Source organism: Lonchura striata, chromosome 8, assembly GCF_046129695.1.
Source record: "Lonchura striata isolate bLonStr1 chromosome 8, bLonStr1.mat, whole genome shotgun sequence".
In the NCBI taxonomy this organism is placed as follows: domain Eukaryota; kingdom Metazoa; phylum Chordata; class Aves; order Passeriformes; family Estrildidae; genus Lonchura; species Lonchura striata.
The window spans coordinates 33,823,605-33,841,425 of NC_134610.1; the positions used below are offsets into that span (position 1 = coordinate 33,823,605).

The window sequence follows — 17,821 nt, forward strand, 5'->3', positions numbered from 1 at the left end:
GCTTTGGGGCTTTTTTTTATTGCTCTTCAAGACATCAATCATCTTTTCCTTTCCAGCTAGTCACCAAATGTTGGCATACTTATGAGAGACTCTTACAAGGCACTGTACAGAAATTGGAACAAGACTTTAACATATTTAAAGCAAAGTATTATGAGCCTCATTAGCTACGAAGGACTAAGGAAGTAAGGTGATCCAAACCACAACATTCCATGGACTGTGTCACTGATCTGGCTCAACCCCTCTCTCCTCCTGTCTCTCCCTCCCCAGAGGCCCGAAGCAGAGACCCTGCTTCCCCCTGTGTCAGATACACTGACTGTGGCAATGCAGTGGCTACTTCTACCTTATTGCTTGAGGACTTCAACGTGAAATGTGCCCTGGCACTACTGAGAGCCATGACTTAAGCTAGATGCAAGGCTTCCAGATCCCCTGGTTTGAACTGCTGGTTCTCACCTACCCTCACCTTACATGTGCAGTTAGAGAGACAGGTTTTTGCCCTATGCTCGTGCCACACAGGAGAATAATCTGAGGCTAACGCTTATTCCCACTATTTTCAAGTAGTTTTTCTGTGTTCAGTTGAAGTTGTTGGATAAGGTAGACAGCATCTCCTGCTGCACCAGAGTCCACCAGAACCAGATATATATTTGAAAACAAACAAACAGAAAAGGATGATTATTGACAAATGTGGCAATATGACAACAGAAAGTGAATGGTGCCAGCAATTTATGTGCGCCCACTCCCGACATTGGGAATATTAGACTTCCAGCTTGAAATAATTACTTTCTCTTGGGGTTCAGGAAGAAGAAAGTGTTGTCTTTGGGATTTATCCTGCCTGTTACAAAGCAAGAAAGAAAATATATTATACGCAGCTAACATAAAGGTTTTGAATTGTGCTGTCATATGCTGTGTGAACGAGAGATTTTACCTTACACTTCTCTCCACCTTAACTGGCTTTCTTAATGAACCACATTATTCCCTGTCACCTTTGTTTCCTTGTACCGTTGCTTCCCAGGCAAAGGCTTTTGCAGTCTTCTGACTCTTGGGTAGATTGTTTTCTTGGTGGATAGCCATTGTCTGGCAAAGCAGTGGGTGTGCCTGGAGTGCAGGAAGAGTTGCTGGGGGAAGTTGCACTTGACATTTCAGTCTGATTCGTTACTTGATCTTGGCACAGTAAAGCTTCTACCTCTTCATCTTTTAGTGGAAAAACTCGAAGTTCCCACAGCCCAGACTGAAAGGAAGCAGAAGAGTAGGAGTGAGGGTGGAAAAGGAGTATAGAGGATAAAAAGGGATTTCAGTTGAGTCTGAACTGACTAACTGTGTGCAGAACCATGTGCTATCAAGTAACAAACAAGTGTCTTTCTTTACAGAGTTTGCAGGGCTCTTCAGATAAAGAATACAACACTGCCAGGCACAAAGATGTAAGCTGGCTGTGTAAGGGTTTGAAGTAATAATAGACCTATCCTTGAACAGGCAAGGAAACTCTTTTCCACAGTGCCAGACCATCAGGATGCCTGACCCCCGCTAATGACAAGGCCTGTCTGGAACCTTGGCCAACACCCCTGAAAAAAATCCCAGCCTGAACCCAGTCCTTCCATATTTGCCTCAAAAACATGTGCCATGTGTACTGAGCAATGAAACTTTTACTTGTTGACAGATCTGGGGTTAATTTACACAGCACAGCAATGTAGTTCTAAACAGGAGTACTACGTTCAGTGCACATTAACTAGGCTGACAGCCTGAGATTCTGATGAGTGAGACAGGAGAGTCTCTTCAGGTTTCTTTGCTGTCATTAAAGAACTGACCAGAGCTGAAAGCTACTGGAAGCACCCACCTTCTCTTCCTGGCTCTCTCTGCAGAGTGGTGCCATCCCTGAACAAACAGAGCTGTGGGCTTCTGAAGCTGGGTCAGGAGCAGGGTCAGCAGTGCAATGGTCTTTCTGCACCATGTCCTGGCTGTGTCGACCATCAGCATTTTTGCTGTAAGATCTAGTGCAGAATTAGAAATGAGTTTTAAGAGCTACTCCCTGACCTTTCACATTGCCATGAGCAGTTCACATTTTCTTTTCAAAGTGTTCAGTTTCTCCATACATGGTACCTCTATTCTGCTTGCTTAAACCAGAAGAGCACAGGAAAACTGGTGTGGTTCTTGATCTTGTTGGCTGGAGCCAAAGCAAAGCACTATGTGGAGGAACTAAGTGGATAAATTGGGTGGGCCAGGCACACTGGCTGTAGACAGCTAGTGACTGGTGCCACTCCTGCATCTTGCTCTACATGCTCACCAGAACTGTGATTTTGGACAAAAGTAAGTGAGCCACAGGCTGTTCCAGTCGGGAGAGCGACCTCACTCACAGGAGCTCGTGGGGTCCAAACTGTGCCATGTGCAACTTGAGAGACAAGTCCTTGGGCACCTCCTTACCACTTGTGCTCTGGACTCAAGTGCAAAGCAAACAAAAATGTACTAAGATTAAAAATTTTGACCTCACTTTTAATAGAAATTTAAACTAGGTATAAAATAGTGGCATGCATCTGAAAGTCAGTGAGCAGTTTACTTCTGAATTCAAGCAACACTAAGATTTTACTAAGGATTTCAGTTTCAAAATTAAGGTACACACAGAACTTTTTTTTTTTCAGTGCACTTTCTAAAGTTAGGAGGCTTTATGTTCAAAATTGCTTAAAATAAAGTTCCTCAATATGGCTTAGCTCTATTTTTATCCTGCATTATAAAAAGCTATCTTTGACTATTTATTCCTTAGTGTCATAGTTCACTTTAACACAAGAATAGACACAAGCATATGATAAATACTAGAAAAAGTTATTCTAACATTTAAAGGCTACTTTTTGCCCTGGCAGACTGTGAAGTGATTTATGGGAATCATTTTCTCAGGGCCAAACTGCAAATGCAACATTTGTTCTGATATAAACTACTTTTTGCAAGACTTTTAGTGGTTATATTTAAATCTGATGAGTTTCGCATGAGATGGCAAGCCTGTGAGAATGAACCATTCACACAATGACTTTTTAAGTGTAAGGCCCTGGTACAGCCCAGGACCCTTCAGTAATAGTTCTCTGAACACTGTGGAGTTTCATCTGAGTCAGGTGAGTGAAAGAGGACTTATGATAGACTGGGTGGCTAAAGTCTTAGTAACTGGGAGTGTGCCTGACTCAACACTGCTTTCCCTTACCAGCCATGAAGTTCAACATACCTGGTACTGTCCCTGATGAGTTAACCAGTGAATGGTGCTCTCATTTTCAAACCTCTGTACAGCATTTCTGCCACTCCTGTACCACAACCCACACCAGGTTCAATAGGAAGGCTCTCATCAAAGCCAATACACCTGCCTGCTGTTCCTCCTGGGCCAGCGGCTCTGCTCCCACAGCGACCACCTCGCGCGCTCTCTCTCTTCGTACTTGGTGTGGCGCAAGGAAAAGGCTTTGTCTGACAGGTCTTCTACCTGCAAGGAGACACAGGGAGGGCTGCTGTTGTCAGTACCACTGAAAACAACACCAGCCAGTATTACATGTAATTTTGCAAAGGTCTGTTCAACAAACGAGAAGAGGCAGCACAATGCTTTCACTACAAAGGTGCATTTACAAGGGCTCTGGTGTATGGGATGCTGTCATTTTAGCTTTATTTATTTACAGGTCTGTGGTTGATCTGAAAGGATGTAGAAGTTATACCCCCTCCATGCAACTAAGACATTTTTCTCTGTGGTCAGAGGCAGAAAATTTAGAGGACAAGCATTCACTTGCAAATCAAAGCAGTGTTAAAAGTACGTAATAAAGACAAGTAAAAATTCCAAGTTTCAAGAGACTGCCTTAGAAGGAGGCTGGGAGGCAGCAGGATTTGCCAGGTCCTCTTTAAGCACCGAGAAACAGGTTTGAGATCACCAAGGACTTTGATAACTCCACAGAGAGGAACTCGGTGAACTTGAGGTGCCACATTCCTGCTGTGAAACCAAGCAGAAAATGGCTTCTGCTTTGAAGATACTATTTCTTATCCAGTAGTTTGCATGAGCAAGTACAGCTTGAACCAGCCCTAATGCAAGTACTTTACCTGCTCTAGTAAAACAAGAGCCAGCATTTTAGGTAAAGGATTGCACCCCGAATTTCACTGTGAAAGTACCACCCATGTTTTTCTGATGGCAACACACCAGGAAATTTGTTCCTTACCCAGGGCTGGCTGAGGAGCACTTTGCTGCTCCTCCCCCTCACTCCCCTGTTGGCAGGGGGAGTTCTTGGCTGCATCCCTCCAGTACAGATCACAGTTGTTTCAAAGTGCTCCAAACCATTCAAAGTTCACCTAAAAAGCTGAGGTTGGCAGGAGCATTTGAATGCTGCAGCCATGGATTTTATGCCAGCTAGTCCCAAATCAAAAGCTGAGAAATTCTTGGAAAGAACAATTCCTGGTCATAGGAGCTGTGAAGCTGCACTGCCAGATCAGTCCTAGGCAAGAATTATGCTAGTAACTGGGGGCCCATGAAAATAAACTGCCTTTTTTTTTTTTCCTAAAGATAAATCTTCAGTGGTGTTCTACAAGAAACACATTTGTCTTCCAACTGAGCCTACAAAATAGAGAACCAAATGCACGGTCCTCAGTGCAGTGCCAAGTAGTGCCATAGAGACCCTGGCAGTGCTCCATTTCGTGTGTTTCTGTGGAAGCCATCCCCATATCAAGTCTCTCAGCACTGAGGTGGTGCACATTAGGGGTACAATTGGCAGGGTATCACAACCAATCAGTGTGATCCCAAAGACTCCATTTTGATTGGAATCAGACACAGGACCCATCTGCAGACTGTGGCTGCCCGGGTCCTCCTCAGCCCAGCACCTGTCAGGAGCCTTCAGACATAAGGCTGCTTAGTTTGCTCATCTCATCGCTCCTTGCTGAAGGCTCCTTCATTGCTTTTATTTATTTATGTTAAACACAAACCACTTTGTTAGCTGCTGGTTTCCTTTCATGCAAGTGAACTTAATGGGCTTCGTCCTCTCTCTGAAATTCACCAGCTGTGTCACTTGGAGAGCATCCAAACAGGGCTACATCTCAGTTCACATTCTGTCTTTCCAAGGTCAGTGATGTATAGCATGAAAGTGAGAATTTTATGAACTACAAAAGTGTCATTCCCTTAGGGGAAATACAGGGTTCTTCTGTGCTCAGATTTCCTCTGAAGTGGAAACAAAAGATAATTTAGAAAGAAAAACTTAGAAATTTGAAAATATTTTTCTTAGCAAATTGCCAACACTTTTTATGCTGGGAAGAGATTTCATTTTTACAAAGTTTCCATTCAAAAGTTAAGGTCCACATTCCTGTCCAAGTGAAGAGTTTTGAAAAATACAGAAATAAGCCTTGTTTGTTTTCCATAGCTGGTGATAGCATATTTAACCACTTGTTTATTTAAAAGGAGTTCTACCCTATTCTTTTGAACAGTACATTTTCTTATTTAAAAATTATTATCTGTTCTATGGATAAAAATTTCATTATGTCAGAATAAAAGGTCTGTACTTGCTTCACTACAGCCTCTGCCGCTACCCAGCATTTCCTCTAAGAACTTCAGATTAATTTTAAGTTCTGTAACAGGAGAAATTTGGTGGTTTTTCCTCACTAAGGTTAATTTGAAAAAGGAAAAAAGAAGTTCATTCCTCAGTGGATAGATCTGGCAGGGATGTTGAGAGATGTGGGGAAGGCCTGTTTGTGAGGCGTGTCTAATGACTTCACTCAAAGAAAACTAAGCTTTGGATCCCCCCATGACACTGCAACACACTGAGCATTAATGTTGAATAGCACCAGGAATATTTCTGAAAGGTTCTCAAAACAACAAAATCTGTGTTTCACTCTTTGGCTCCACAGGAAACTCTGAGTCATAGGCCATGAAAACACTTATGCAAAACTAATTGCACAAGGAATTACTCCAAAGATTTTTCATTACTAAAACAACTATAAAATAAACTTGAACGTTACAACTGAGCCTTTCCAGAAGCTTTGACCTGGACAAAACAAATTAAAACCAAAACAAAACAGGAAAACCTGAGCCACACCCTCCCATGCCTTAAAGCAATAAGACTGCAAATTCATACATGCAAACCAGGAAACTCAAATGTTCTATTTCCAGAAAGTATTTTAAGAGCACATAATAGAGCAGACATAGATAGTAGATTAACTTTTGCATTGCCAATTTTGTTCTTAAAAGGCAAAATTTGCAGAAACAGACAAAGGACCCATAAAAGGTAAGCTTTTTGTTCTCAAGGCACAGTGAATAGGCCCAATTCCCAGGAAGTGCTGAGTTCCCATCCTTGCAAGTGTGGCTCATGTGGAGCACAACAAATTGGGGACCCCACATTTATTTGTAACTTAGTAAATGCTGGATGCAGCTCTATTGCATGGCCATGGGTTGTTGCATTGAAAGCATCCAAATGAAGAAGACAGAGAAGACGACAAAGATTAAGATGACAAAGACAACAAAGATGAAGAAGAAAAAAGTTATCCAATAGCAGAAATCCCTGACTACTACTTGACACAAGGACAACTCTGAAGTTTCAAATTTAGCTATGCAGAAGATAGAGAAGTATAGAAACTATTATGTAGTACCATAAAAAAAATTTAAAGTTGTATCATTTTCAACACCACCACAGGCTACTAGGCAGTGAAGTAGAGAAGAGCATTTTATATAAAAGCAGAAAGTATATTTTGCTTTCCCTTGTGTTATGTGAATGACCTGCTGGAGCTTGCCTTTACTTTAGCACATAGTGCAATTTCCTCACGTCTTTTTACAAGCTAACTTAGTAGCAAATGTAACTAAGCTCAAAGCTAAAGGAAGTAGAAGAATTATGATCAATCACCTTTTTTCATTACTCTGAAAAACATCCAAACTAATTAACACGATCCCAAAAAAAAGGGGGGGATTGGCAAAGGATGATTTACACAAACAAGATCATTAGCATTTTTCTCTGTCTGACATCTCTCCCCCTCATTCCACCCAGTGGCTGACAGATGATACAGAAGCAGTGGGCCACAGCAGGAGGCAAAGCTGCTGCATTGTTAACTCAAGTTATTTCCTGGCCAGAGGATGAATCATACAGGATTGGGAATCATGCCAAACACAAATATACTGGGTGGGCTATTAATTCAGACATTAGCCCATGAGCTCCAGAGAGAGACCTTCAGCAAAATACACTAAAAGCACAAGTCATCTCTATGGGATCTGAAATCTAAACAAGAAATCCACTGATTCCATGCAAGTTCTTTGCAGCCCTGAATGCAAATCACTGTTGAAATTCTTCGCTCACCCCCAGATACCGGGATGAAGACAGCAATGAACAGTAGATGCTCAAGGGACAGAGTGCCCTTGGCTGCCTTTACTACTTATTCTTCAAAGAGTTTAATTAAATATCCTTGCAGGAGAGTTCTCCTGTGTGTGGAATTTGACCTTCTGGGTCCAAATGAAGGACAGGCATGTTTCCTGCTAGCTGGGAGGGTACTAACTCAGAAGTGGGTGGATGGAAGTGACATAAATTTGACCACAGATTTCACAGGAATTTCTCAACTGCTCACTGGAAGAGGCAGGGATAGAGTAAGCTTCTCCCTTCTAGCCCAAGAGGATGCTGCTAGATCAGTGCAACTGCACCAGGTAAGGAGTTGAGACCATGACGTTCTCCTAAAGGAAAGGTTATGGAGCAGGTAGCTACAGACCTATAAATCTCTGAGGAACTTGGTGCCTTTGTGGAGAGTGTATTTTCTACCTCAGGGGAGTGACAAAATTATTTGTTTACTGACTTTAATGTAACCTTCTGCACTGCTACTTAAATGCCATCTTTTTCTTCTGCTATAGAAACTAAACCTCTGTTGTAGAGATTTGCTCAAATAGCAGCTTCAGAACAGATATTATGGATAAAGGCAGGAATACAAGTCCTACAGTTACAATTGGTGATGGTGGTAGAGACTGGAGCAAGATTAAAGATGTCCAAAGGACAGCAAAATTGACAGGTTTCTGGAAAAGAAGCCACAAAAAGACTGGAAGGACAGAAAATCAGCCTAGAGACCAAACTTGCTGGCACATTCACCCTACAGTCAGGAAATGCCTCAAACCCCTGATTAGGGGAGAAAGAGACCCCCAGCTGCAAAGTTCATGGACATTCCCTGAAGAAAAAGGTAGATTCTTATGTCTGGAGGAAGCAAAAACTAGCCCATGATCTGCAAACTTAAGCTCAATAGGCAGGCAGGAAATGCTGAAGGTTATGTTGTTCCTGACAATGCAGAAAAGTTCGTCCTAACAGGAGGGTTGCAGGAAAACAAATACTGAAAAGAAAACTGAGAAAACTTGCTGGACGCACAGGCAAGATGTCTGATTGTCATATGAAGAGCAACATGCCATGGGAAGTAGCCATGGAAGGAGAGGATGAGGGAGGGACAGCCCTGGTGGCCCCAGGAGACACTGGGAGCATTACAGTGGACCCTTTAGGATCACTGACTGTGCAGCAGCAAAGGGCAGAAGAGCCAGACAAACAATGAACAAGGAGTATTAATGGTATACTTCCATTTCTGTCTTCCACTGGAGGGATAAAATATATTTTCACAATCACTTTATTTTTGAAACTTACTGGGATTTGTATGGAGTTGGTGTTTTCAGAAAGAATATACCAATTACCCCAATTACATATTGTATCTACTTTAAATAAACCTACTGGTTTAATTAAAATACAACCTACCTCTTCTTCATCTGTTTGGGATTTTTCTAAAGGCTGAAGTTCAACAACTCTCCAGCTAGAAATAAAACAAGGAAAATCAAATTAAGTTTAAGGTGCTGATAACAGATAGCTGAAATTTATATTTTCCTTTCCCAACAAAGTATCTAACCTTTCCTTTTCCTAACACAGTCTTTAAGATACCCAATACAGTTTTAACAATATTTTTCAACTTAAAAAACAATAATAAAGCAAATACATATAATGGATTTAAAGTACAGAACAAGTACATATAGCACTTCAGGCAATGTGCTACTAAGACACTGAAGTAAGCAGAGGAGACCAATTACCCTGGTTTTGAAATCTAAAGATGTTCTCTTTCTAAAACAAAGCAGAAAAAAGTTCTCTAGAATCATGGATTGTAGGCTATGCTGTATGGAAAGAAATAAGCTTATTCTATTGTATCAGAATGGCTAAATTAAAAAAAAAAAAAAAAAGCTAAATCTATTTCCGTTAATTCACAGAAAATAGTCTACTACTTTCTTATGAACACACAAAAAAAAAGACAGCAATCTCCAAAAAACCATTCAGAGCTTATCAGCCTTATGGTATATTAAAGGCCATAACTACAATTAAGATGATGTAAATCCACTTATATTTTTAGTCTGTCTGTGCATCTGCCACATTCCTGTGCATATCAGACTATTTCTCCTGTGCTATCAGCTGTCCAGTCTTCCCACCACCTCAGTCACATGAACTGAAATGCACAGATAAAAACCCAAGTGCATGAAAAGATGATCTTTAATATTACAACATTTTCCACCTCCATGTAAATTATATTCTTAGTTAATGTTCTTATGTTCATTTTCATGTCTTTGCAATTCAAGAGGTTGTGAACAAACCTTGGAGTAAGGATTTCTTTGTACTGTAGTTTCTCCAGCTTTGATGGTGCCACCAGTGACATGGGAATAACAATGTTGTCTATATCATAGGAGCTCTCACTTCTCAACCTCCTCCTGGAGTTATGCTGAACAATAAAATCAACACAAGAGGATCAGCTCAAATCACAGGAAAAATATTTTAGCAGAGAAACATTAGAACTTCACAAGGAGAAAGCCTGAACTTTAATGGACTCAGACTATTCTGAAGTGCAATTTATGTGCTCTTTGATGATGATTGATTCAGGGGAATAAAGGAGTGTGTGTTGTTTAACCTGTGCAGGACACACATTTTAACTCAACTCTGCATTAAAACATGACAATTCACAGAGCACCAGTAGACCGCTAGGCTTAGCAAAACCATGGGACCTGAATCTGAGTATCATTCTGAATTTTCCATTAATTTCACTAAAATAGTGTGTTTCTTTACACACTATGAGCCAGAGTTCTGCTGCTCCTCAGCTAATTATATACCAGGGATTTCGCCTGTATTTCTGCACAAAAGGTTTTAAATAGGGAAACTGAGAGTTAACAAATTTTGTGACTCTATTTGCACCATGAGGCCATTTTATATAGCTGCACCAAAAAAAATAAAGGGTCATAAGTGCCCTAGTGTAAAACTGGGAACATAAATAACAGTGTATTTAATGAAATTTGGGGAAAATGGCACAATGCCAATAAATCAAATTTACACTCCAGTTATATGATCTGCAAAATTCTTTCATAACCAAGTACACATAACTCAATTTGGGATAAATTAGTAAATGTGATCCACTTAATTCACTGTAAAAATGCTCTGCACTGTCATATGACACTAAATCAGATGTAAAAGGCATGTGGCTTTGGACTATTAATTTGCACAAATCTCTGTTGTTATTTTAGTTGAGACAGTGACACATTTTTGGTTTACCTGTGATGAAGTGCTGTGAGAGGGCCGAGACATGGCACTGACACTGCTTGTGGGAGTAAAACTGTTGTGGGCCTCGGGCTCTGCATGTTGGAAGGAGAATGTCTCAAACCGAGCACTACTTTCGCCTGTCATAAAAAATAGCAATAAACAAGACATACTGCCTGTTGGCTATTAGACTGTAGAAATTTTTCCACACACTAACAGTAAAGTAATTTCTAGAAGCCTACAGTGAGCCACTTACAATTTACTGGATACTAAAAAAAAAAACCAAAACATATAAATAAACACTTGCTATTCATCCTGTCATTGTTGCTCATATAACTCATCCCTCTTATTCTCTGAAGGATTTCTTCTCATTGAACCAGCTTCATATGGGCAAACCCTGACTCTTTTCTTCAGGAGCTGTCATGGAGTACACACACAGCAAATGCCATCTGACTTAGATTCCCCTTGTTCCCCAGCAGCAGTTGGGGTGCATCTCACAAGTTCTCCCTGACTGTTTCTTCCTTAATAAATGATAAAACTGGCAGCAAGGGTAACAAACAAAATCAATTTTAATCTCCAAACCAATAGTAGTTTCTTCTGATTCACTGCTCCAGACAAACTGTAATTCCTGTTAACTCCCATTCAGTCCCAGTATAAGCAGCATTTAGAGGGATTCACAATTTAACCACCTGTTCTGCTTTCCTTCTACCTAATTTCAAGAAAGAAAGGAGAACTCAGACTTAATATACCAATGAACAAAAAGAATGAGAATATTCCAACATGGAAAAAGAGGTAAGACTGATCTTAAGGACTGTATTACACTGGCTGGGTCAAGGTAATGAACTACCATCTCCCAGGCAGCTCTGCAACTCCCTGGCACACAGCTTTTATTTTTGTCCTTGTTCATTAGGCTGACCTTCCTCATGGATAATTTCTCCTAGACAGAGCCCAAATTAGGAATAAATATGTAGTACTACATTCATAGCACTAATAAGCTAGAACTTGTGCTCCTACTCATGAATGCACCACAGAACAGTTTTCTGGCACTGGGATGACACTCATGATAAAAGATTGCTTTTTTGGTTCCATTTATAAAAAAACTAAATAGTATTGTCAGAAGACTAATGGTAACTTCAAAAGGTTTATAGCAAGATGTTTTCTCTCTTACTAGTGCTCCCAAGTAACTGCAGCTGTTGATCTCAATGTTCATGACTACACTTTGGGAAACTGCATCCACCTCTTGAGGGCCAGCAAGTGGTCAGGGGAGCAAGTGGCATGGGAAAGAGTATCAGTGGTGGTGAAAGGGGATGGAGCACAGCACCCCCTTGGAGACAGGCACAGAGTGCAAGAGAAGGCTGTACAGCAAAGCCAGGGCTGTACTGCACCAGGGCAAGGAATCAAAGGACAGCCCTCACCTAAATCCAAAGCAGTTTTCAGTGTGCCCACACACAGCTTTTATTCCCTCGGAGTGGGTTTTGGGTTTTGCTTTAATCCTCGATCATAATTTTTTATTGATTAATCTCTGCAGTAATTCCTGTATCTCCACCTCTAGTGAAAGATTACAGTTTTGCCTGGATATGCACCAGCAGTTAATTTTTCCACAATATTAACTGATAATTTATACTTTTTCATTCTTTCCTAAGGGAAATTTTAAACTACGATGCTTTTGCTCAGTGATTTACTTTCTTCAAATATCTTGTGAAGAATTTTGCCAAAGGTTTTCCAAAAGTTACATAAATGAATCTGTAACAGAATCTGTTAGGCTTTACATCCTAACAGCCTGGAGAGGTAAGATGCCATTTATCTTTACAGTGGTATGCTAAATTTTGTATCCCTACATTATTACATTATTCTACAGAACTTTTAGGGCACTTCCTATTAACTTAACAACTACTGAAGTAAAGATTCAGTAGCTTAAAACAGAACAGTAACAAGGGTAAAAACACAGTAAGAACAGGCTATCCACCAAGTCCTCTTAAAAGTCTGGAAGGGATCCAGAACCACAAATGACAGTACACAACAAATGAAATATAGTGAACAAAGATGTCAGGAACAGTGAATGTTTCATTGGGCACATGACTTAACAGATAACTTTGCAATGTTTGTTTCATTGACTACGATGAAAAAAATCCTTTTGTACTAAGAATGACACCCAGAATTAGAATAACGTAGTTGAACTTCTGAGCAGTTTCCTTTAAGAGTACTCCAAAAATAAAGTACAGCAGCTTGTCTCATTCTGTACATACACTTAAGAAGATGATTACTATGCTTTAAAATAGCAAATTACTTTCATGATGTTCTAAGTCTGTTTCTTCATAAGTTTCATAACAGTATCCTTTTTGGAGACAGCTTTTAATTCCCAGAGCCCAGTGATATTCATACAGTACGTATTTTAAAAGATGTAGTAGTCTCTTGCAATGCTATTTTTCTCTTACCTACTGCTGTCTCACTTAGATGCCTTTTCTTTCTTCCTTCAGACAGCTGGTCAGGTGTTCCTAACATCAACTGAGATTTGGAATTAGACAAACAGCCACTGCTCCACTGTTTGACAGAAACATGTGGATTATAGTCTGTAACAGAAAAAGCATGTATCAAGTTGAGAAATTACTTTTCATCTGTACAATTTACAGGACATCTCAACTACTGAACTATTTATAATAGCCCCAAACTTCTGATAGGAATCCAAATAATAATGGGACTGAAATCAGGCACCTGGTCCAAACTCCCTCCACTTGTAGTATCCTCCTACAGCTCTGGTGGGATCATCTCAGTGCAATTAAGGAGAACCTGACACTGTGGTCTGAGAAGAGATTCCTCTTCCACCTAAAGCCATATTCAGTTACCTTCTCTGATAACCTCTTTATGAAAAGTTTATAAACAAAACCTCTTTGTGCCAGAAAATACTGACAAATGAATGAAAAATGGCCTTGCAAATGCTAAAACATTTTGCTTTACATACCATTGTCAGCAGATACTTTAAACTCCCCTCCCAAAGATGAGGTATCAGCAGGTTCTCCTTTGATGTCATCCTTCCTTAATAATGTTTCAAAGTATATGTGAAGAGGAATATCTAATTTAAAAAAAACAGAAATCCAAAGGAATAGAGTCTGTATTAGAAAGATAGCAACCTTTGAGCAAATGAATTATGCATCATCACTAGAGGTCTAGGCATTGATTCACCCATCACATTCAACATAATCTGGGAGCACTATTGCTAAGGACTGAAACAGACTCTGGAGGGTATTGAGTGAGAATAAGTTTGGGGGTCTTACTCCTGCACAAAACCCAGCAGAGCAGAGAGCACAGAGAGCACTTCTCCTGTAATGTGAAGAGGCTTTGGTTCAGCCTTTTGGGTACAAGTCATTTGGAATTTGTTACTGCTGGGAGCCTATAGGTATTTTCAAGGTACATTCCCTCTCTGTCTCCTTGGAAAAGTCTATAGCAGGGCAATGTAATTCATTTTCTGATAGAAGTTCTGATGTAGAATTAGCCTGAAAAAACATTTCAAGTGGTAAGTAATTTATCCCCGTTGAAAAGCAGGGAGACTTAAGAAAAACCTGTCTCTGAAAAGCCTTTCTGGAAAAAAAAGACAAGAATAAAGGGACATTTAATTGAAATGAAGTGTCAATGTAAGAAGTAGGCTTGACAGCCAGTACATTCAGAATGAGAAGGGGACTGTGGGCAGGCCCAAGGGTGGGCATTAAATTACATATATTTATGCACAGTCTTAGCCTCATGTGCCTTCAGGATGTGCCAGGACAAAAACTTTCAACATATTTTGCTAAATGAAAAGAACAATTATTTTTTCAATTTGATATGGATCTAATTTGATTGCTTTATCTCAACACCCCAAGGTTTTTGCTGTGTTTCCTACTCTACTTCCAAGTTAAACAAAGGTCTGAAATGTGCATTAGTCACAACATTTAAATAAAGAGAGAACCAAAACATTTCTCCTGTTTTGTTGGTCTTTTGGTTTTGTTTTTGTGGGGTATTTTTGTGTTTTTGTTTGTTATTGGTTTATTATTGAATTTGAATCCCTCCTTGCACACAAAAACAATCAAACTCTCAGAGTTCTAAAATGAAACAAATGCCAACAATGTATTTTAAACATACAGAGAAAATGAATGGGAAACCCTTTTCTTTCACTCTGCTGACAACTTTTATATATAAAGATGTGGGCACAGCACAAGCAGTATTTTAAGAGAAGTTCTTACTCAGGAGGGGGATAACCAAGAAAGCTGCAAAGAAAACATGAAATGGAGGTAGGCTACAACTTGTAAAATTTCTACCATGCATTTATTCACAGTAATCCTTTCACATGGAAGAAAATGTCAAATAGAATAATCTTTATGAGGAGGTAGAGACAACAAAGTGCACAAAATAAAGCATGAATCCAGCCTCCCCCAAATGTGAGGACTGCATTTGAACAGGAGATAGCAGGTCTAGTACTTCTTCCCTGTCTCAACTATTATTAGCAAGGCTCCTGGAAGGAGAACAAATATTCCTTAACAAATATGTTCTTGATACTGGAATGATGCTAATAACATTTTTTCCTCCTCCATGCTGGCAAAATGTCCAACAGTAGCCACAGCACAGTCCAAAGCTTTTTAGGTTTTTTATGATGACAAAGCTTTTTTTGAGAAAACAGGTCAGTGTTCTTGCTACACATCCCAGTCTCCTTTAACAGAGAGGTAAGAACACAAGGGGCACAGACCTTCCTTTAACAGGTCTCTAAACCCCTGGGGTCCAGCTGTGCTGCCAGAGTCACAGGGGAAGTGATAGCGTGTGTAAAAGAAAGATTTAGGTGTTTTTTCTATCCACAACAGAGTTCTGCTGACAGGGATGTTTGCTGTTGCACTCTGAGTGAGTGTTCCATTTCTCCTATCTGCTCCTACAATAATCTCCTTTTTAACCCATGCATGTGATGCAAACTGCCAGAGCTGAGGCTTTCTCTGGATTCCATGTCCACACTTGGGTCTTCTCTACAGGCCAGTGACAAGTTCTCCACAACCAAGCCTTAAGTTAATTCCTGACTTCCTAATACAAGGATGCAGTACCTACACTGTCATTCTGGGAATACAATGGGTTTGATTAAAGATTCAAACAGTTCCATGGAAGTTCCAGCCTCATCTCCATAATTATTTTGTGGCAAAGAAGCCCCACAGAACAGTGTAATATCTATACTGGTCAGTAACTATCTGGAAATAAGTTTTTCCTAAAAGCTAAAAAATTCCACAAAAATTCAATCCCCTCTGTTGATAACAACATTTAGGCTACTATTTTGAAGTCCCAAGTACTGTCAAGCTGCACCTGCACTAATTTCAGGGCTGAGTCACAGACAATATCCTCTACATTACTGTCCAAAAAGATGAAAAGATCAGATGACAAGAAACCATAAAACTTCAAAGATAATAAAAAACTGACTATCACAAAACTTAGAAAACCTAAATAAAGTTTTTTAGACCTAGTCCAAAGGGCCTGAACAAAAAGAAAGTTGCTTATGAAAACAACACAACCATGGTATTGTTGGCAAAAGCACCATCTCTAAAGGACTAACCCTGACTCAATTAGATACCCCATGAAAGATCCAAGCACACCTTTTTTCATGACCAGTCTTTCAAGGCTGTAAGCACATTGCTAGTATGAGAAACCTAGAAGGTGTGCTTTTCAAAAGTCAGGATCAAGTCAAGATTTTCCTTTAGTCTAAACTCATGTATTTTGACAACATGAAGTTTTCTGTTGAGAGAACTAAGTCCTAAAAATTATTGAAAAGACAAGTTAGTCCACAACCTCTACAAACACTACTCTGTTAAGTCATGGCATTACTTACCTGAAGGGAATGATAAGACTGGATGGAAGGAAGAGTCCAGCTCTTGCACATAATCTAGGATTTTAGATTCTGTGCTGTGCTCACTGCTGCTGAAAGTGGAGGCTGGCACCACGCATGGCAATTGAGTTCTAGATGGAAAAGAGGCATCTCTAGATGGAAATGTCTGCAAGAATACACAGAAACGAAGGTTAACTTTTCCTTTACTCATGTCCTTCAAATTAGACCAGAAGAGGAAAAAAACCCAACAAATCAACAACTCAGTGAGTGACACATTTTAATATGTGAATGGGAACAATATTCCAACAATCTCCAGATGGTCTAAATATGACTTACCTTCACTTACTATGGACAACAGTGCACAAAACAAAGAATACAAACTGCTCCATCAGTTAGGACCAGGGAATAGCTGTCAAAGCTTTCAGATAAAATGTAACTGTTTCCAGTCATTCTTTTAATCTATCCAATGACAAACACCCCTTAAAATTTGATTCTAGGATAACAGGCATGATATAAATGCAAAAACAAACTTAACACCATTCTAAATAGAGGGCTCTTATTCATTTAACCCCTTATTAAGATTCGTAGCATTTTTGTCTCTAGGCACCTTGAAGAAGAAACTATATTGAATATTTTGAGCATACTGTGTACTTACACAAACCAAAAAAGCAAAGCCTTTACCTTGTCATAATTTAAACATCAGATAAGCAACAGAAAGGAGACATACAGCAATAAACACGGGGAGGGATGCATTAAGAACTGATTAATAGGTAGTAAAAGGAATTACTAGAAAGAGGAAAGGTGCAAAGAAAGATCATTTTAGCTGCTTGGCTGCAAAGCTTGTTTAAGTATGGAAGGTAAAATGATGGATGGCACAGAACTGGTAGATGTGAGGTAGCAGGACTGAGGCAAAAGGCAGGGTGCAAACAGGCAGGAATAAGCAGCAGAGTGCAGGCCATAGACTGAGCTCTGAAAGACAGAAGGAAAGAATTAAATGTGATGATACAAGACAGCAGCAAATAGCAGCCTGTGCTTCAGAATGTGCTACAAAAAGCACTTCAGGGAAATAATGTGGCATAAGCTCCTTTCTTACTGGATACTTGTGGTACTAACCCCAAAGATACTGACATTTTAAAAGTTTCTGATATTTTGCCAAATGCTGCAGATCCTGCAAAAGGGAATGGTGAGAAAGGGACACTTAGAGGGATCTCAAGCCTCTCATTGCACCAACAGTCATATTTATCAGCCCCTGGGAAACAGTTCCAGTGTAAAATACTGTAAGAATGTATATGATATTTTCTTATAACTTTTTATGGAAACATGTCACATCAAAGGCAAGACTATCAAAGAACATTACTTGCATTTTCTGTAGTTCTGCTTTCTGAATCAAAGATAACTCTTTTTCCTGCCTGAAATACTCCAGGCTGCACTTTAGCACTGCCATTCATGAATTAGTGATGCAGGGATTATATCTACCAGATAAAATTCCCTC

The 17,821-nt window shown here is 39.8% G+C and overlaps 1 protein-coding gene across 6 annotated transcripts in view; it reads right to left on the reverse strand.

Annotated features, from left to right (window-relative positions):
- Window positions 1-703: 703 nt before the first annotated feature.
- KANSL1L (KAT8 regulatory NSL complex subunit 1 like) overlaps window positions 704-17,821 on the reverse strand; it is a 59,754-nt gene continuing 42,636 nt past the window's right edge. For 3 of the 6 annotated variants that reach the window (XM_077785190.1, XM_077785189.1, XM_077785188.1), the window contains exons 7-15: window positions 16,333-16,495; window positions 13,462-13,572; window positions 12,938-13,072; window positions 10,518-10,642; window positions 9,572-9,696; window positions 8,690-8,748; window positions 3,336-3,444; window positions 1,829-1,982; window positions 704-1,225 (exon numbers count right to left, since the gene is read on the reverse strand). In XM_077785190.1, the coding sequence (XP_077641316.1) occupies window positions 977-1,225; window positions 1,829-1,982; window positions 3,336-3,444; window positions 8,690-8,748; window positions 9,572-9,696; window positions 10,518-10,642; window positions 12,938-13,072; window positions 13,462-13,572; window positions 16,333-16,495 (1,230 nt within the window). In that variant the 3' untranslated portion in view covers window positions 704-976. Of the gene's footprint in view, window positions 1,226-1,828; window positions 1,983-3,331; window positions 3,449-8,689; window positions 8,749-9,571; window positions 9,697-10,517; window positions 10,643-12,937; window positions 13,073-13,461; window positions 13,573-16,332; window positions 16,496-17,821 lie in introns of those variants that run through there. The other 3 variants (XR_013340388.1, XM_021532503.2, XM_031505347.2) reach the window with 3 other exon arrangements.